This window comes from Anguilla rostrata, chromosome 10 (assembly GCF_018555375.3).
Source record: "Anguilla rostrata isolate EN2019 chromosome 10, ASM1855537v3, whole genome shotgun sequence".
Taxonomy (NCBI): domain Eukaryota; kingdom Metazoa; phylum Chordata; class Actinopteri; order Anguilliformes; family Anguillidae; genus Anguilla; species Anguilla rostrata.
Window position 1 is genome coordinate 4,595,921 of NC_057942.1, and position 20,165 is coordinate 4,616,085.

At 47.4% G+C, this 20,165-nt stretch overlaps 2 protein-coding genes across 3 annotated transcripts; both read left to right on the plus strand.

Annotated features, from left to right (window-relative positions):
* The first annotated feature begins 116 nt into the window (after positions 1-116).
* On the plus strand, positions 117-11,615 carry pes (pescadillo). The gene is made up of 15 exons (XM_064353607.1): positions 117-277; positions 826-905; positions 1,084-1,237; positions 2,115-2,224; positions 2,519-2,690; positions 2,889-2,978; positions 5,053-5,169; positions 5,596-5,673; positions 6,134-6,223; positions 7,658-7,788; positions 8,352-8,477; positions 9,752-9,936; positions 10,239-10,399; positions 10,499-10,666; positions 11,070-11,615. Exons 1-15 carry the CDS (start codon positions 254-256, stop codon positions 11,151-11,153), a joined length of 1,770 nt encoding a protein of 589 aa, XP_064209677.1. The 5' UTR covers positions 117-253; the 3' UTR covers positions 11,154-11,615.
* A 1,614-nt stretch (positions 11,616-13,229) lies between these two features.
* Positions 13,230-19,890, plus strand: gal3st1a (galactose-3-O-sulfotransferase 1a). Of its 2 annotated transcripts, none has more exons than XM_064353610.1 (3): positions 13,230-13,497; positions 17,340-17,487; positions 17,869-19,890. In XM_064353610.1, exons 2-3 carry the CDS (start codon positions 17,360-17,362, stop codon positions 19,028-19,030), a joined length of 1,290 nt encoding a protein of 429 aa, XP_064209680.1. In that variant the 5' UTR covers positions 13,230-13,497; positions 17,340-17,359; the 3' UTR covers positions 19,031-19,890. The 2 variants fall into 2 exon arrangements, with proteins under 2 accessions (XP_064209680.1, XP_064209679.1); XM_064353609.1 differs by lacking the exon at positions 13,230-13,497 and adding an exon at positions 16,486-17,068.
* Positions 19,891-20,165: the final 275 nt, after the last annotated feature.

Genomic DNA, 20,165 nt, shown 5'->3' on the forward strand with positions numbered 1-20,165 from the left:
GTTTTAGTTATGCTGATTTACATAGTATATTTAAACAATATCCCGAGAACGTCTTGTAATTTTCTGATATAATCCAAAATCATCTTTCATGATTTTCCTCCCCAGGCATATCCACGGACAGCCTGTTACTGCCATAGGTCCTTGAAGCATACTTCTACACGTGTGTCAGCCTGTGATATGTGTTGGTAGGGCAGTGTTATTCGTATATGTGTGCGGTTTCGTGAAATATCTTAAGAGTTTAACCAAAATAACAATGGGAGGTCTTCAGAAGAAGAAGGTAAATGTTGATAAATATTTAATACATACGAGGAACAAGATGTAGCTAGCAGTAGTGTAACCAGTCCGAAGTTGAACTAATTTGTCGAACGATAGGCCAGTACAGCTAGCTAGAGGATGGGGTGCTATGTACTTAGCTAACAGCTAAACACGGTAGTTTTTTCTTGGATTATGTAATTATTCTGTCTAACTAGTTGTATTTCTGTACACCTTAACGTTTGACGTTGATACGAGCGCCATATATACGTTTTGTAAAGCTAACGATGCGTCGATAATTTGCAAAGTGTACTTAGCTAGCTAGCTGCCTAGCTGACGTTAAATCGCCAGATCGGGCAAGCTGGACAGCTAACAGTTAGCTACCGCGGAGCAATCTCAGCGATATTATCAGCAAGGATATTCCACTGTGACAAGTCTTTTCAGAAAGCTTTCAAAAATGAAGCTATGAAACTCTCAGGTTCAATATTGTCACTCCCTTCTATTGTGGCCAACTATGTGCAGCACTACTGAGCTGTCCATCTTACGTTAAATTGTCTGTTCTCCCCCAACAAGTATGAGAGGGGCTCCGCTGCAAACTACATCACCAGGAACAAAGCTCGCAAGAAGCTACAACTGAGTTTAGCCGATTTCAGGTAAGAACGCCCCCGTTGGTTTAATTTATTTTTTACTGGTGTATTGAAAGGCGAATTCGACCACCGTTCAATTTGTGAAATGTGTTCTCGGTGTACTGTATATCGACACAAAAGTCCTTCTACGAGTCGCTAAAATGCAGTGTATTTTCCCTTGTTAAATATGCTCTCCTTTCTGCAGACGCCTCTGCATTTTGAAAGGAATATACCCCCACGAACCGAAACACAAGAAGGTGGTCAACAAGGGATCCACCGCTCCACGCACCTTCTACTTGCTCAAAGACATCCGCTTCCTTCTGCACGAGCCAATCGTCGGGAAGTTCAGAGAGTACAAGGCATGGAAAAAATCCGTCTCACTCTGCATCTCATTGCATATCTCTTTCAGTCTTAAGTAGACGGAAGCTAGGAACCGTTACCCAGAGAGCAGATCTTTTTCAAAGCACATTTAATCTGCACATTTAATTGAATTTCCAAGTCATTAGAAAAACACACATTGTTCCTGTTTTCATAAAATATAACATAGTGCCCAGTACAGTTTGTCTAATTCAATTTATACTGTAATTGCAGTTAAATCAACTCCGTTATGCTCATTTTGAAATGCTTTTTATTTCTGTTGTTTTCTGGTGCAATTGCTACCACACACTCTCCATAGATGAATCTGGTCTGGAATAGCATGTCCTAGTGACCAGTATTTTTATCCAAGGAGCACAATGCATCCCAGTTACTTGATGAACTCCTAAATAATTTTTCCAGTTAGCACAAATTGGTTTTCAGGAACAAATGCTCTTGAAATAGGAGCACTGTAGGGCCCTGTTGGTGTGAAAGTAGACACGCTGATACATTTAAATGTATTACTGCAGGAATTCAGGGGAATTCATATATTTTACTTAACAGTGCATCATGAATTGAAAATGGAGAGAATTGGTAACCGCAGAGATGGCATTTGATGATTCTGACTAGAGTATTGTATGGAATTATTCTTCTCTCTCTGCATCACTATGTACTGTTTTTTTTTAATTTTTTTTTTTTAAACAATCTGCTGTGCAGCAGGTTGGACCAGTGATTCCTCTGACATCACAGTACAAGGCCCAATAGATTGAAAGTGCACGCTTGAATGAACTTGAGCCCTGGTGAACAGTGGGAAATGAGTGGACAGACTTGGTTTTGGCACAGACAGACGGTGACAGTTTGCTTCTGCCCTGTCTGTGGTAGGTGTTTGTGCGTAAGCTGCGAAAGGCCTACGGAAAAGCGGAATGGACAAACGTACAGAGACTGAGGGAAAACAAACCTGGCTACAAGCTGGATCACATCATCAAGGAGAGGTGAGGCCGGACGCTGCACCGCCCGTGAACAGCAGGGGGAGCTCTCGTTCCTCGTTCTCACCGAACCCGAGATTCGAAGTCAGTGTTCTAGAACTCCACTGCTTTCAAGTTACCAGTAGTGATTTGCTACATCAGCATCAGAATGTTCAGTCAGGAATGTTCTAATCGCTAATTTGCTCTCTTGCGCCATAACGGGCTAATTTGCGTGTCCACCCGGTCCATATTGTCGTGACTTTCTGCAGAATTGCTAAACTGACGTGCGTTTGCGTCTCTTTGCGTGTGTGTGCGCGCTAGGTACCCGACGTTCATCGACGCCCTCCGTGACATCGACGACTCCCTCTCCATGTGCTTCTTGTTCTCCACCTTCGCCCGTACGGGGAAGTGCCACGTGCAGACCATCCAGCTGTGTCGCCGCCTATCTGTGGAGTGGATGAACTACATCATAACATCCCGCTCTCTGAGGAAGGTACGAGCAAACTGTGTCTACCAGTCGTAAGAGGGTTGTTTGACCATGTTATTTACAGTGAACAGCTTGAGTATTCATTACCAGTTTCAGCCAGTTATTTACACCTGCATTGCGTTTGAGATTGTATTTGCATTGTAATCATATTGGACCAGATCATTAAGCAATGTGTACATTTAACATTATCCGTTTCCCTGTCAGGTTTTCCTGTCCATCAAGGGGATTTACTACCAGGCAGAAGTCCTTGGACAGCCTATTACATGGCTGGTGCCCTATCAGTTTGCCCACAATGTAAGTACTGTTTGACAGCTGCTCACACATGAAAACTGCTTTTGTGGTTTTGTGGCATGTGCTGAATTAATCTACTCCGAGTAGCCTTTCCATCAGACCTCTTCTCTCCGAGCTGGTGCGACACACAGTGCGTTGTGCTGTGTGAAATATTTCTGAGGGTTGGTAGTTTTAAAACATGCACTGAACTGCCCTTGCAAATAACTTTTTTTTTCTCCTCAAACAAGGGAGGCACACCCACCATTCATATATTTTCCCTTGTTCAGAGAGCCGAATGGTTGGGAAGGGGTAGGAGGTCAGAAGGTGGCGGGAGGGGGGCAACTTTTTAAAAAGTATCAATTAACGTCTATATCGGTGAAGTATAAACTATAACTGTCACTGTTTGAGAGTCTGTGGACTCGTCTCATCACAGCAAATGTTTTTAGCAGGTTTTATCGGTTACGGAGTTTACTGTCCACCTTTTCTCAGTTACCCTGTGACAGAAAATTGATTTGTCCAATCCCTTTGTCTGAAACGGACACAGAAATTCTGTTTGCTGAAGATAAAGAGTTGACTTCATGGAGATAGTAGTGTGACGATGTCATGTTTGAGGTACTTGCTGGGTTCATGGGCTTCTGTATTAATGGTTAACGTGATTTAACAAAAGCATCGTTTGATGTAAACCGGAGTCATTTCTCAAGCAAAATATGCCTAATCTCAAAAAAATCAGTAGGGGGGTCATGCTTAATGTTTAATTCAACTCACTTTCCTGTGTGGAACAAGCCAAATTAAAAAAAAAATAATAATAATTAATAGTTTTGAGAAGCATTATTATCCAAAAGGAATGTTATTAGTCCATATGGCCCTCTGATGGGGTAATCGGGGCTTGAAAACAATTTTTCGAGCAGAATTTGAATTTTAACATTGACTTTTGTTCCTCCTGCAACATATAATGTTTCTGAACTGGTTATGACAGAGAAAAAAAGTTCATTTTGGTCCTTTTCTCTCTCCTCACAAGCATTAAAGCCAGCCTAAAGCAAAACCCATTATATTTGTGACCTTGTTTCCAAAAATAATAATACACAGGTAAAGTGAATTTATTTTTCAGTTGCGCTGTTGTCATTCTCCGAGATGCGCGTGGCTTTTGACTGTTGTATTAATTTATTAATAAACAGTCTCTACATGATTCCCCCCCCCCGCACTCCATCACCACCCGCCCCGTGTTTTAGAAAAAAAAACCCCACATTATACGGATGACGAAATGCGCAATGTCACCATTGCATTACGACTGAATAGCTTGGCGCTGACCCAGCACCGTGAGGAAAATAACCTCGTTAGGATCGTTATGATCCTGGGAAATGGCGGGGGAAAGTCCCGTCGCAAGACCCGCTGCTCCGACGTCGCTGACGGCGGCGCGAGCAAACAGTCGGATCGTACTCATAAGCGGAATTTACGACGTGTAGGGTAGCAACCGCTAGCGAGGTAATTGAAACGCGGGCTTTGTAAACCGCGCGGGTCGCATCCGGCAGGTGACTTGGGCATAAACTGAGGGGCAACGACAGCGTCATCCGCACCGAGAGATAAGGATCGGCCTCGTCCGCGCTGGCAAATCCACCGAGAGCTTGGTAGCGCAGTAGCCCGACGTTAAAAAAATGAAATGATGTCACCCGGCTTTACCGCGGTCACAATCGAGCAGCCGTGTGGCGGCTAGCTAACGAGCACCTTAAAAAATGTTTTATGAAGCAGCCCTTTAGATCGCCATTTTGACACTTTTTTTTTGATGCAAGCAGTCTGTAATCTAATTTTTTTAAAAAGATTATTTATTTTGGCAGATGCAATGGGATTGGGGGAAAAAACAGTTACCGAAAACGGTTACCTGAACGTTTGCTTAACGTCACTTAACGTGACACAAGCCCTGGGTGTAATTGCACAGATGTGAACATCATTGTCAGTCTATCTGCACAGTACTATTGGATACTGCTCCACTATGGATTTGTACCCTGTGTGTTGTGTAAGGGTAGTCTTGGTGTTGTGGGTACTGGATGTCACAAAGGTTCTGGCACCCCATCTTGACGAGGTTCCCCCTTTCCTCTTCCAGCACCCGACAGACGTGGACTACAGAGTAATGGCTACCTTCACGGAGTTCTACACCACACTGCTGGGCTTCGTCAACTTCCGTCTCTACCAGTCTCTCAATCTGCTCTACCCCCCCACGGTACAGTAGCCAATCTGCTCTACCCCCCCAAGGTAGCCTTTCACCTTGCAGGCGCTATCGCTCTGTCCTCATTAACCGCTTTCGAAACGACCAGATATTATCTGAATATTTAATATTTAATGGTTTTGCAGGCTGAGTGCAATAAGAGTGAATGTTTTTTGTCAGGCAAGTCTGTGAACGCCCATATTTGCACTGAGGGTCAGAGGCAGGTCAGAGAAAGCATGTGGTCCGGTGGCCATGCCAACTGACCTGCTGTACTTTTGGGATTAAAGGTTTAAGGTTTTGGTGGGGGGGCCAGTGTGCAGGGAGGGGGGTCTGAGTGCAGGTGGGAAAGAGGCATAAAGTCAAAGAGAACGGGACCCCCTGCAGTATCGTACCATGGCCTTAAACCCCCCTCACCCCATAACTTTTCCCCCCCGCCTCCAGCTGGACATCAAGGCCGAGGCAGAGCTGAAGGCCGAGTTCGAGGAAGACTACGCCATGGACTCGGAGAGCTACCTCGAGGTACCGCCATCTCGGCGATGTTCAAATGTCTTCATGTTCCGTCTCAGTGTACTGAGGGCACATTCTTTATTGTCACCCTTTGAAGAGTAGGTTTTCTTGGACTGATTTTTCACATTTCTAAGTCCCGTGTTCTAGAACTCTGTTGCATGCAATTACCAATAGTGATTGTGCCATCGGCATTAGAATGTTCAGCTGAGAACATTCTAATTGCATATTTGTGACCTCACGCCTTAGTGGTTAGAATTGGTTGCGAGTTTTAAGGTGGAAAGAAACAGCAGCTGTCCAATGGGTGACTGCCTCAGGTTCTCCGACTCAGCGCACTGTAGGTCAGTCTACCCTTAGAGGCATTGTACTGTGCGTGGATGGTCACTATGATTGTCAATCTACCCTTGAGTTCAGACCGTTGATAGGGGGGCTGTAGTTGAACGTGATTGGTGACCCCCCCTCTCTTGCCTTTCAGAAACTAGCGGCGCTAAGCGCTAGCCTCGCCCGAGTCGTCCCCACGGCTGAGGAGGAGGAAGCACAGCTGGACCAGTTCCCTGCGGAGGGGGTGAGCAGCCCGGCCGCATTTCTCCCTGGGGAGGGGGGGGCTGGGAATTAAAGGAACAGGAAGTTACCGTTTTGTAGTCCTAAAACCCGCAAGTGAGGTGACATTTGTGACCCATGGGTTCTCTCGGCAGATTTCCAACGCTTTTTTTTTTTTTTTCTCCCATAAGGATTTCTATTTCGCCAGGAAATAAGGTCTGGGATTAAAGTTTTGTTCTGCGACATACTAGATTACAGCCCTTTAATATCTGAGCTGTGTAGCACAATCTAGTGTTACAGTGATGACGTCGTTTCGTGTGCCGACCTGGAAGTTTCTTCCGCGATGGTTCCTTGGCCTTTTTTTTTTAACCCCTGCAGGGTTCTCGATTTCTGCAGAAAATTAGGTCGGCGGTTAACATAAGCAGCAGACCTTATTTTGTGCGGAAATCGAGATCTCTACGGGCCCAAAAAAGGCACTGGAAATCTGGCCAGAAAAACCAGAGCAGAAGAAACTTCCGGGTTTGGCGTACAAAAAGACCCCATCCCTGTCTGGGTTCCTAAACTGGGATTTGGGGGCCCGTGAAAAAGCCGAGGGGATCGTCTGCTTTGAGGATATCGCGTATCCGTGTTTTTAGATGGCGTGTTTCAGACCGTTCAGGCGTTCTCTCACAGACTAGCGTCTGTGCCTTTAACAGTGGATCCAGTCCCTTGCAAGCGGTGCACGGCGATCTTTCATCCCAGTGCTTGTGTTTTATTTGCTCACAAAGTGGGTTTTGATGTTAATCAGTGTGCATGTATAGCCATAAAAATCCCACAGTGGCTTGTTGCAGAATTCCCAAATGGCAGTCTTACTATAAACGGTCTGCTAACAGTCTGCACCACAAAACACATTCCACATTAGTCCATAGTCCATATTTTAATGTAGGATTCATTAATCAGTCATTTGCGAAGGAGCGCTGATCGCTTCGGTGCGTTTTAAAGCAGGGGAAACTGCAGTGTCATTGTTAGTTTGTAAACATGCCTGGGGGTGTGAAATGTTGGGCAGTCCGCGCTCCCTCTCTCTCCCCAAACGCGTAGCGGTGAGAGAGGAGGTGTCGTATGAGGGAGCGCATCTCCATGGCTTCTGTGCCGAGGCGTTGAAAACATAATGATGAAACCCTGGTGGATTCCCTCCAGTCTCAGCTGGAATGCTCCTCTCTGTCTCCCTTCCCTCTCTCTCTCTCCATGTCTCTCTCTCCCTCCCTCTTCCTTCTCCCTCTCTCCCTCTCCATCCCTCTGCCTCCCTCTGCTTCCCTCCCTATCTCTCCCTCCCTCTCCTCTCTTTCCCTCCCTCTCTTCTCTTTCTCGCTCTCTCGCACTCTCCTCTTCCTCTCTCTTTCTCCCTCCCTCTGCCTTCTCCATCTCTCTCTGTCTCTCCATCTGTCTCTCTCTCTAACCCTCTCACTCTCTCTCTCTCCAGGAGGACGCAGAAGTGCTGGAGGCCAGGGAGAAGCTGCAGAAAGAGCAGGACGCTCAGAAGAAGCTCTTTGAAGGCCTCAAATTCTTCCTCAACAGGGAGGTGCCGAGAGAGCCAATGGCGTTCGTGCTGCGGTGAGGAAACAGAGTGGTCTTTACTTCAGCTGCCATTACATTACATCACGTTACAGTACATTACATCACATTACATCACATTACAGTACATTACAGTACATTACATCACATTACATCACATCACATTAAGTTATCCAGAGGGACCTGCTGTCACAGAGCGTTACTCTCAGGAACGTGAAATGTGGTATAGCCAAGATGTCAGAGGACTCATCTGTCACACCATACTACAAGACATCAAACCCACTCCAGCCACTGTCAGCCCACGTTGGAAGCTCGTTCAAACTTCTAACTGAAACGCATTCAAACTCCGAACTGAAACGTGTTTGAATTCCTAACTGAAACGCATTCAAACTCCGAACTAAAATGTGTTCAGACTCCTGAATGAAACGCGTTCAAACTCCTAACTGAAACGTGTTTGAATTCCTAACTGAAACGCGTTCAAACTGCTTGCTGATGCTGTCTCCCTTCTCTAAATAGGGCATTAGTCTATGATGTCATCCATGGTTATTGTGCTGGTCATGAATGGTTTAAGCACTGTGTGTGTGTGTACCTGTCTCCTCCAGGTGTTTTGGGGCACAGGTGTCCTGGGACAAGTCCCTCTGTATCGGAGGTACTTATGATGTCACAGATCAGAGCATCACGCATCAGATTGTTGACAGACCCAACACTGACCAGCAGTACATCAACAGGTGAGACCCAGTCATGTTCAACAGCAGTTGTAGTTCATTCATGGGGCTTCTGAGGGGCTGGTTTGACCCTGTCTGTCGGGCTAGGGCCAGCTCCATTTCAGTTCAGTCGGTAAAGCTAATGAACTGCAGTTCTGTGGCGATTTCTCAATGAACAAATAGAATTTCAGCTCATCTCTTAAATGGACAGAATTAAAATGGGACTGACCACTATCATGCGGTCCACAGATTTCAGCAAAATGTGAGACGGAACGAATTGTTTATGAAACGCACGTTTATATTTACAAATATCTATTTTTAAAAGGATGTTGCTGGGGCAGCCTGCTCTGAATTGAAATGAGGCGCTTTGGCCCCGTCTCTGTGTGACTGTGACATTTAGTCAGGAAAATGGCGAGCATTGTTGTTGTTCCTGTCGTTATGTTATGTTATGTTGTTTTACGTTACGTTACGTTACATAGCGTAACCCATCTCGGCCTGTAGGGCAGCAGTATGGGAGTACTGAGCGGGAACAGGACTCAAGGGACCGTCCCCATGGGATAAGAGAGACACGCAACATGTCCGCCGTCTGTCCAAACAGTGATGTCAAGGCCTTAAACAACGGCAACGGAACGTTACTTTCAGAGTTACGCTCCTGTGAAATTAGTGGCTAATTAACGGCTAATTATCGGCGGCTTTTCAGGCCGAGCGGTTTTACGTCTCGCCTTCGGACGTTGTGGTCGGAGCCGTCCGTCCTCGGTGCCACCCCTTGTCCGTATTCTGTCCAGATGTCTGAAAGAACAGTGTGCACCCTTTCCCCGCCAGCATTCCTGCTCTCTCTCTCACACCCCCCCCCACCCCCGCCCCCCCCCTCGGAGCCGGCACGGACCCACAATGCCCTCTTTCAGGGGTACGGGGCTCGGAGGCCCCCCGTCTCCCGCTGTATCCTGTGGGCGGGGCTGGAGTCACGCATGCCATTGTTCTCTGCCACGAACCCAGTCTTTCCACCGCTGAAGGACGAATGAACTTACTACAAATTATATAACTATTTTAAGCTTTAATTTGGGTGTTTTCTCTTTGAGTTATTTTGATGGATGAATGTATTAGAGGTCGGCCGTTACCCTCGGGCCTGCAGTAAAACACCCCCCCCACCCCCCAGTGGAGATGCGAAAGGGGGAAGGCTTTGCGTGATGCACACCTGCTGTGTTGTGAAAGGGGGGAAGGCTTTTGGTGTCGCACACCTGCGCTGTTGTGAAAGGGGGAAGGGTTTGGGTGACGGACACCTGCTCTAATCCTCACAGGTATTACGTGCAGCCGCAGTGGGTGTTCGACTCGGTCAACGGCAAGCTGCTCCTGCCGGTGGTGGACTACTTCCCGGGCGTGGTGCTGCCCCCGCACCTGTCCCCCTTCGTGGAGGAGAAGGACGGGGACTACGTCCCGCCGGAGAAGCTCAAACTGATGGCCCTGCAGCGCGGGGAGCGGCCAGGTAAGACCCCCCCCCCCCGAGCTCCACCCCTTTCTGGAGTCATGTGGTCATCGGGAGTGAAAAATGATTGGGTACGGCCTTCTGTTGCATGACTGCTGCAAAGTTAAATGCGGTGACTCCCTTGGTGTTTATGATCAAGGTGCTACAACATTTTGCAGTTATGCTGCTGTGAAAAGTGTTTTTATTGTCCAGAAAGTTCATACTTGTGATATACTTCAGTGTGTTTCATTCCTGTAAGATTTGCTTTGAGTGACAGGGGTGTGGAGGGCATAGTTTGAAAACTAAAATTGATCCACTTCCAGAAAGAGAAAAGGAGGAGGAAGATGATGAGGAAGAAGAAGAAGATGAAGATGACGAGGATGATGATGAGGAAGAAGGAGATGAGGAAGAGGAGATGGATGATGAAGAGCTGGCTGATGAGAAGAACCTGAAGGCGATGGAGAGGCAGAGGTCTCAGGGCAAGGTGGGTGGAGTTTGGCGGCTTCTCAGAGCCACTTGGCGGGAAAATGAACCAATCAGGTTTTCTTACCGTGTGCACTGATAAACGATGATGTCATTGCAGGCTCTGTCGGTGAAGGTGACCCCAGGCAAGGCCAAGGTGGAGAACAGGATGCGGACCGAGCAGGAGGAGAAGGCAGAGGAGAAACGTCTGGCCATCATGATGATGAAGAAGAAAGAGAAGTACCTTTACGACAAGATCATGTTTGGCAAGAAGAGGAAGGTCAGAGAGGTAAGTCTGGCCTTTTCGGTCCTGAGTCTCCTTGGAGCTGTACGACAGCAGTGGGGGGGGGGGCGGGGGATTCTTGGGGCTCTGCTAAAAAAAAAAAAAAATCTCCATAGATTTGTGTGGAGGAATACTAAGAAGAGGCCACTTTGGTTGGTTTCTGGGAAACCTTTTGGGGTGTCATGTACAGCAGGTTTATCTTCAGTTCTGCTCAAACTACCTTCTTGCTACTGAGTGACGGTAACTGTCAATGGGGTAAAGAATACTCGGCAGTGGAAAAACCGCATTGTTAAAAATATAAAATAGCCATTTGAGGCTAAATGACCTTCAAGTGGTCAGTGTGTGTTCAAACCCAGTCAAGCTCAATACCTCCTCTATTCATTAACCAGTCTCTCTTTCACCCCTGCAGGCAAACAAGCTGGCCGCCAAGCGAAAAGCTCACGAAGACGCCACGAAGGCTGACAAGAAGAAGAAGAAGGCCAAAAAACAGTAACCACCATGGGAGGGAGCCACACCCCCGGCTTGCTCTAGGACTGTATTATTTTATCGATATGAAAATACACTCTCTTTTTTTTAGGAGAGTACAGTCTGCACATGTTCCATGTTAAAGGTTTTTATTGCAGCTTCGAGGATGGTGGAGTGTTGTCCTGTGTGTTTGTGTGTGCTTGCACATGCTCTCTGATGGTCCTCGGACACGTCAAGTGTGGAACTTGACGATCAACCATTCTAACAGTGAGCACACAACTCTTCTGGAGTTTTTTTTTTGGATGTGAAGTGGGAAAGATGCTTTGGGTCCTGATCTGTTTGGGACGTTGGAAAGGACTGTCCGTTGGGCATTGAATTTCGGCCAAACCTTAACCGGTCGACCGTCACCCTGTTTTGCTGTAATATATCTGTTTTATGAGCGATTCAGTCTGTGAGAACAGTAATAAAATGAGATGAAGCTGAACCTTGAGCCCTGCTCAATCTGTGTTTTTTATTTGCGCATCTCTTGTCACTGAGGTGACTGCACCCCCGACGAGGCATTTGGTGGGAGCTGCCACACCCAATGAAAACAAGTCGCATCACCGAGCACCCACTCCATCGTTTTAAAACTCCCAATAAAGTTTGATGATAAATGATTTAATTATTTTGCCGTGTGCCTCATAGATTTGTATGAGTAGTTCGTACACAAATAAGTTTGGAAGTTTAACAAGTTGCTTACTGTTGCTTCATGTGGTAGAGCTGGAGTCCAGTTCCCCGCGGCTTCAGAATCGCTGAATAATTTATTGACCCCGTGATGCGTTCGCGTTCCTCCCTCTGTCACAGAGCGTTCCTGGGACGTACGCTCGCGGGGCAGCGGGCCCACTGTGCCTTGGCATCCGAAAACCAGGGCTCGGGGGTCGGCAGGGGCGGGGTTAAGGTCAGGCGTGTGACTGGGGCGGGGCTTGGGGTGCTCTTGCACATCCGTGACGGGGAGGCGGCGTGTCCCGCCTAGCCCCGGGCTGTGTGATTCGGCCTCCGGGGGCGCTTGTCATGCCCCCCGGTCTCAGTATTCCCCCCCACCCCCCCCCACTCCTCCATGCCCTCTCTGCATTCCGCACATACCCGCCCAGTCCACTGCTCGGCCTGGCACTCTCACACGAGCTCTGTGTCGCACAAAAGCGCGAGTGTTGGGCCCGGGGCAGGATGGGGAGGGGGGAGGGGGGAGGGCAGCTAGCTGGGACACATGTCACATCCCCCCCACCCCACCCCTCCTCCCGGCCGTAGGGAGGGATCGGGCCGCTCCAGCGACAGCGGGCACATCGGCTCGGACGAGGCCGCTTCAGCTCCAGCTGGTCTCGCGACGCGGAAGCACAGCTCTCGCAGGAAACACAGCTCTCGCACGTCTGACCCAGCAGCCTGCCCATCACCGCGCTCTTCTTCACCTTTAACCGTCGTAAACACGCTTTTTATTATCGCGATTCAAAGAAATTTTTACAGATTAACTCCATAAAAAACTCTCGCGAATTGTGTGTCCTGACAGGTGCCCTGATCAGAATTCTAACGTGAAAAGGGGGGGGTCATGCACTGTCACTTGCTACAGTCATGCTCTTTGTTTGCGGTGCATTCTGAAACGCACAGCACTTGTTCTTGTCATGCTGGTCACCCACCCCCCCCGTCAGCTCCCCGCTGCCTGCTTCCTCTGATGCGCCTCTCTGTCAATGGCTCTCTGTGCTAGAGCAGAATAAGCCTCTGCCCCCTGCCTCTCTCTCTCTCTCTCTCTCTCTCTTTTCCTCTCCCTCTCTCCCTCTCTCTCTCTCTCTCTCTCTCTGTCACACACGCACACACACGCACACGCTCGCGCACTTGCATGCGTACACACGATAAGTACTGGTCCCCAGGCTCGGATGACGTCGCAGTGCTTGACACGCTGAACTCCCACCACACCCCCCCCCCCCAAGTGGCAGCAGGCGTTTCGCGCCGAGCGTTCGAAGCGGAGCAGAGGTGCATCAGCGGTGAAGGGGGGGGGAGCCCCCTGCGGAGAGCAAACGAGAGCAGAGGAGGAGGAGGAGGGAGGAGGGAGGAGGGAGAGGGTGGGGGGGGACATTGTCAGCCTGGCGCACAGCGGAACAGCTGACAGCGCACGCACCTCCCAGGATTTAAGCTAAAGCAGCGGGCCGCTGAGCCTGCCGCCGGCCCGAAGCGGGGAGAGAGGGGGCGAGTTTCCACCTGTCAGGTGACCGCCGGGGACAGCCCAGCGTTTGGGAAAGGATCGTCAACCGTGTCCTTTTTTTAAACTTCAATTTTTTGAAGTTCTGCAGGACTTTTGTTAGTTTGAAGTTTGGCGCACGCTTTTTGGATCTATGCTCTGCGAGGTAAAGTATCTCTCTTGCTTTTTTTTTTTTAATGAGATGAGCGTGGATGTCGTTTTGGCATTTGGTTTAATCGCTGGTGTGAAAGTTGATATCGTTCTGACATACTGACTGTTTCTGGCTCCCACGGAAATGTATCTGATACTAATAGATGTGCAGGAGCTCCAGCTGAGTTTATCCAGCCCTGTCATTATGAAATAAAGCTGGATTCGAAACCCTATGCGCTTCAACACTAGCACTCAGATGTCTAGTTCTTTATGTGTATCAGTCACATCGGGAAAAGGGTTATGAAAGGTTACAGGAAAAATTCAAAATCCCTCGTATAACTGCTACTTGGGCTCACACAGACTCAGTTAAAACACTTCAGATTTTGCGAAATGAACTCCGCTGCGCGTTGTTAAAATTCCAGCACAGAATAATGCTTGTTTACCCAGGGGTGTTTTCAAAGAAATTTCCCTCAACGTTAAATGTTATGACAACAGATTACCTCTCGCAGGTATCCACAGGAGCTGTTGCAATTACCCAGATTTCTCCCTGATAAAGCTGAAAGCTTTTTTTGCGTCTAGTGGCAGACGCAAACAGTGCGTGGATTATCTAGATATGGATGCGGGACAAGCCCACCGCTATTACGAGATTCAATGATGTGCTAAACACTGTCCGCTGTCAGGAAAACCTCTGTTGGGGGAAAAAGTGGGGCTTTGTTGAACGCAGTCTATCCCTCATGCATGGCATGACACCAACATGAACCTTTTTGTAGAGATCTTTTTTGGGGATCTTTTTTTTTTATCTGGCATTTGTGATTTTTTAAAAATCAAGTGGCATTCTTATTCTTTTTATATTTTTTAAAATGCAGTGTACCTGTACTTTATCGAACACCTTGTATGATTTTTTCCCCCCCCTGTTTATTCAGTGATGAAGACTGTAGCTTCTAGATCAGTAGTTACTGACAGCGGTCAGACAGCTGATGTGAATGTGCAGTGTTGTTTGTAGGATGGGAGAAATGGGACGGTAGGATGGTATTCTTAATATAATGAATATGAGTCAGTGACATTGAGGAACGGGGTCTTGCTGAGTTGCGAACAATTTTTAAAAATGAAATAATAATCGAAGGGCATAATGAAGGAGGCAAAGGGATGCTCCAGTGTCATGTGTTCTTTCTGGAGTTCCTGTTAAGCCGTGTTTTCAAAGCGTGATGAAAATCAGGAGGTCCTAATTACCAAACCACTGGGAGTTCAGCGGAGTTTACTTAGTGCACATCCCTCTGGAGAGTGACAGGCTAATAATAATGAGGCAGAACCTAGGATCTAAGGTCATGTGCAAGCCAGGCAGCACTATTAATCCAACACCCCTAACCGCCCCCCCCCCCCCAACACCCCTCACAGCACCCCCCCACCCCCCCCCCCTGAGCTGAACTGAGACCAGTGCTCAAATGTCTCCTGTCACACAGGGCTCTGAAAGGGTTTGAGAATGCTCCCTCTATACAGCCATAATGGCTCTTTCACGAGCCGGAGACAAAGCAGCAGAAATGGAAAACAAAAACAAAAAAAAAAAAAAAATTTGCCTTTTCTTGGAAAGGTTATTCTTTTATCCACGCACCATTAGTCCAGGAAAAAAAAAAAAGAAATCCTAAAATGCAGTGTGTTCATGCCACGGTGACCCTTCAGAAATACTTAAAAATACATGTTTTTTGGGTGACGCGATGTCACTTGTTTGAATAAAGGCGGGGCCCAGATCTAATGGACTCCTTAGAATGTTACACGACCGCAGTAGTTTTGATGAATTGGTCTCCTGGAACTGGCACTTTCGCTAATGAAATACTTAAGCTCGACCCAAAAGAGCAGCAGCATTACCTTTTTATGCTGAGCCAGTTCCCACGTCGTCTCCTGTAGCTATCTGGTTTCGTGCCATTGAGGGGAGAATCTCTTTATTTGGACAGGATCAGATTCCGCACTGATAAATTATTCAGCGAACGGTCAAATAGCACAGAAACGATATCGGTTCCATATAACACTTGAAATGACTCGAAGGGGACAATATAGATGGATAGGGTTGCTTTTCACAGACTTTTTCTTTTCTTTTTTTTTGCCTTGTTTGTCCTCGATTTCCGATGGCTTTCCAGGAATACAACTGGCAGATAACAATGCAACTTTCACAGTCATAATACCAATATGACAATACTGCGGATAAACCCAAGTATCAAGTTGGTATATAATATGCATGACAATATTTTCATCTTAGATTAACATAACCCAGCTGTGGTTACGATGAACTAACAAATAGCTATTTATTTGGTTGGCTAAGCTGATGCCTGTTTGTATCTAATATGCAAATCTTTACCTGTGTCCTTTGTGGTCTTTCTGGATTCCATACAGATAATTATGCAATTTCAAGCTGGTATTAAACAGGTTTCATAGAAATAAATAAATAAATCACTCAACAGGTGTGGATGTGCAGAAAATGCAAACCGTTTTGTCATGCAATCGCATAGCCTACTATAGAAGGCGATACTTAGGTGTATCTTCAGTATTGTTATCAGTCATGAAATGTTACATAGTCAATCGTCAATTCCCGATCGGGTATTGGCAATCAAGGACAAACGAGGCTAAGCAAGTGTGTGAGAAGCAACTCTATCCATCACAGGGCTTCATTGCGCATAGTGGTAGCAGTAACTGACATTCAGTTAAATATTAATGGGGAAAAAAGCCCATGGAGGCCCAGCCTGGGCCCTTAACAAACTACTCTGACCTCATATGTTGAAAGCTATTTGTCTCTTTATAGTTTGCCCCAGACATCCTTGAGGCGAGAATTTATGTTTCATTTTAAGTGGATTCGGATGCTAAACCAGGCGCATTAAAACACCCGAAAGGGTGATTTGCCACACTCTTAAAATTAGGTTGACCTTGAAGAGTCATCGCCTAATACGCAACAGTCGTGTATATTTATGAGAGCCATGTCTCTAATGGTTTCCTGTGCCTTCAGACTTCATGCTGAAAGCGAAGTGCTTCCAAAATAAATAGATGGAGTTTAAACTGTTTTGACCTTTGGGCAAAATATTTCCCCCTCCGTTTTGGTTCATTCAGATTCTTCACCATCCAGATGCTTAATTTCCTTTTGGCACACACATTGCGCTGAGCCTCTGGATCAATAGCACAAGTGAAAGTTCACACATTCGAGTTCGCAACGTCACAGAGTCAAAAGTTGACGTTATCTGAAAACACACACGAGCGTGGAGATTTCAACAGATGTTGCTAAAGCAAACATTCTCGGCGCATTCCCCAGCCTGAAATGAGAAGCGACTAAGTGGCGCCCCCTACTGGCGCTACTTATCGTCTCTAGTGAACCGTTAAGTCTCTCAATTAACCGGCACCTTCTGTTTCCTGAAGCCTAACATGCGGGCACACCGGAATTTCCTCGCTCATGGGGGACGGGCAGTTTGACAGAGGCAGCGCGATTCACTCACAAATAATTGGGCACGGGAGGGAAGCGAAGGACTGCTTGTTGGAACAGTGACGTCTTCGAACCCGCAGCACGTTTCGGTTGCACCAGGGCATGGAGCACATTAACTGCCAATTAGGTACCACCAGGGGGGCGATTCTGCATGTTGAGACAGTGTGCTGTTCCACCTTCCGCTGGCATTCGGTGTTAAAAAACCAGTGTTAGCGATTTCGAGCGCTAGACCTCATTAGGGTATCCACTCAATAAAGGCTAGGATGAATTGTTTTTAACGGTTATTTTGTCTGTTAATGCAGATTTCAGTGCAGATGTGCGACAGGAAGTTTTAAACGCGAGCTAGGAACGGCTGTGTTGAAAAGCAGCACGTTGTCATGATTTATTTTCAATTCCAGGCGACCTCCAAGCTGGGACCATGTTAGGCAAGCAGGGGAGGCAGTGGAAGTCCATGTGCAAAGGGCTGGTCCTGGGCACTCTACTGACCAGCTGCATGATCCTGCTCTACTGCCTGTCAGCCCCCCAGGTCCAAATCGACGTGCCTGAGTAAGTCTGGAATCACAGCATCAAACAATCATGAGCAACTAAAAAAGAAAATGTAATGAATCGTCATTATAGACCTAATCGAATTTGATTGATCTGCTTTTGCCTATGTTGTATGTTTCTATTTTAAAATGCCCTGAAATTGAGGGCTAAGTATGAAAAATGCTGTAATTTCTACATGGTTCAACCAAATTAAATAAAAATGGGTGTTAAAAAATACCCTTTGAAAATCTGTACTTTAACCACATGTGAATTGTTTGATTAGAAATTGTGGAGTACAGACTAAATCAAAAAGAAAAACATCTTTGTCCCAAACCTTATGGAGCTCAGTGTATATGTATTCATAAACACCTGTGTTCATAATTCATATTTTTTTATTGACAGGGTCCCAGTGCCCTACTCCTGTGCACACCGGCCAGCACGAGCACGCGCACGCGCCCTGCCGGTGTCGAACGGCTCCCAGAATGCCGCGGGGCAAGCGGGCACGTGCGCGCCGAAGGTGGACGTCATGTTCATGAAGACCCACAAGACGGCCAGCAGCACGTTCATCAACATCCTGTTCCGCTTCGGCGAGAAGCACCGGCTCAAGTTCGCCTTCCCCGACAGCCGCAACGACTTCTTCTACCCCTCCCCCTTCCAGCGGTCGCAGGTGAAGGACTACCGGCCCGGCATGTGCTTCAACATCATATGCAACCACATGCGCTTCAGCGAGGCCGAGGTGGCCAAGCTGCTGCCTGCCGACACCGCCTACGTCACCATCCTGCGGGACCCCGCCGAGCTCTTCGAGTCCTCCTTCCACTACTTCGGCCGCCTGGCGCCCTTCACCTGGAAGATCCCCGGCGAGGACAAGCTGGCCGAGTTCCTGCGGGACCCGGCCCGCTACTTCGACCCCGAGGGCTACAACTCCTTCTACCTCAGGAACCTGCTGTTCTTCGACTTCGGCTACGACAACAACCTGGAGCCGGCCGACCCGCGGGTGGAGGACAGCATCCGGGCCATCGAGCGGCGCTTCCAGCTGGTCATGCTGGTGGAGCACTTCGAGGAGTCCCTCATCCTGCTCAAGGACGCCCTCTGCTGGGAGATGGACGACCTGCTCTTCTTCAAGCTCAACGCCCGCAAGGGCTCCACCGTCTCCAAGCTGACGCCCGAGCTGAAGGCCAGGGCGCTGGAGTGGAACGGGGTGGACTGGAGGCTGTACCAGCACTTCAACGCCACCTTCTGGCGGAAGGTGGAGGCGTACGGCAGGGAGCGCATGGCCCGGGACGTGGAGGAGCTCCGCAGGAGGAACGAGGAGATGGCGGCCGTCTGCATCGAGGGCGGTCGGGCCGTGGAGGCCGGCAGCATCCAGGAGACGGCCATGCAGCCCTGGCAACCCATCGGGGAGAAGTCCATCATGGGCTACAACCTGAAGAAGAACGTCGACAAGAGACACCGCAAGCTGTGTCGCAAGATGCTCATGCCGGAACTGCAGTACCTGACCGAGCTGGGCGTCAACCTTTGGATAACCAAACTGTGGGGGCGGGTCAGGGACATCATCAACTGGTAGCCGCGCATCCTGTGCCAAGTACCAAGCAGGAGCCGTGTGTGAGAACCACAAAGGGATTCAGAGGAGACCGATGAGATTAAGGACTGACCTCATTGGTGCATTTCCAAGAGCCAAGGACCCTTATTAGTGCTTCAGCTTCAGGACAGGCTAAAGCTGTACCAGCACTAAGTCTGGCTGTTTGGAACATTTGTGGTTTGCAGCCATTAACTCTGCCCAGAATGTTAATTGGAACGGACTCTTTCATTAAGGGCCTGAGTGCTCTTAATCTATCCTCTCAGTATTGAACAATGCTGTTTGCACAATGCCTTTTATAAAATAGGTGCTCTGGAAACTGAAGAGAATCCTCACTGTTAATTCTAAATATACTCTTTATTTGTTTTCTCATGATTAGACTGTGATCATCCTTTTTTGTGTGTGCCCATACTATATCTGTTATCTGGTGTGAAATGCACTGGTATTTTTAAGGATTTTAGATGTGTTAAGTGGCAAAAGAGCATGACTGGTCAGTCCATTTTTCCCTTTTTTGTAGCATCCCCTTCAAGTGTTTAATTGATGTTTTGATTGCATTACTAAATCAATGTTATTACAAAACTACAAACCACCCAGTTACGATCCGCTCCGTTCATAGTTCATAGTTCCAGATCATTTTTCCTGACCATGAGTTGCCCACTAATCTGTGTGAACAAGTCATGCAGGTCCACCTCTGATACTAAGCAACAAATGTTACCGTTCATAATGAGAATTCACATGCCCCTGATCTGTACTTTCAAAATGAAGGTGCATTTGTGCAAACTGAGCTACTGTGTTGTATTGTTTCAAAAAATCAAAAAGCAAATAAAGAGCATTATTTTGAAGGAGAACGTGTGATTCTTTGTCATTGTTGAACATACTGTATTTCAAGAGAGCTGTCACAAGGAGAATTTGAGAAACCTGGAGTTTCAAGTATAAATATGACAATGGGAATAATATGCAAATAACCATATAAAAATGGTTTCTGTGGTTGGTCAGTAAGGTCTGGTGTAGAAAATAGTGTTACCCCGCACAGTAAAATACTAGTAATATATAACAATGAAGGATAGGTTGTAGTGCATTAAATAAATAAATAAATGCAATTCCGTTTCAACAATGTACTCAC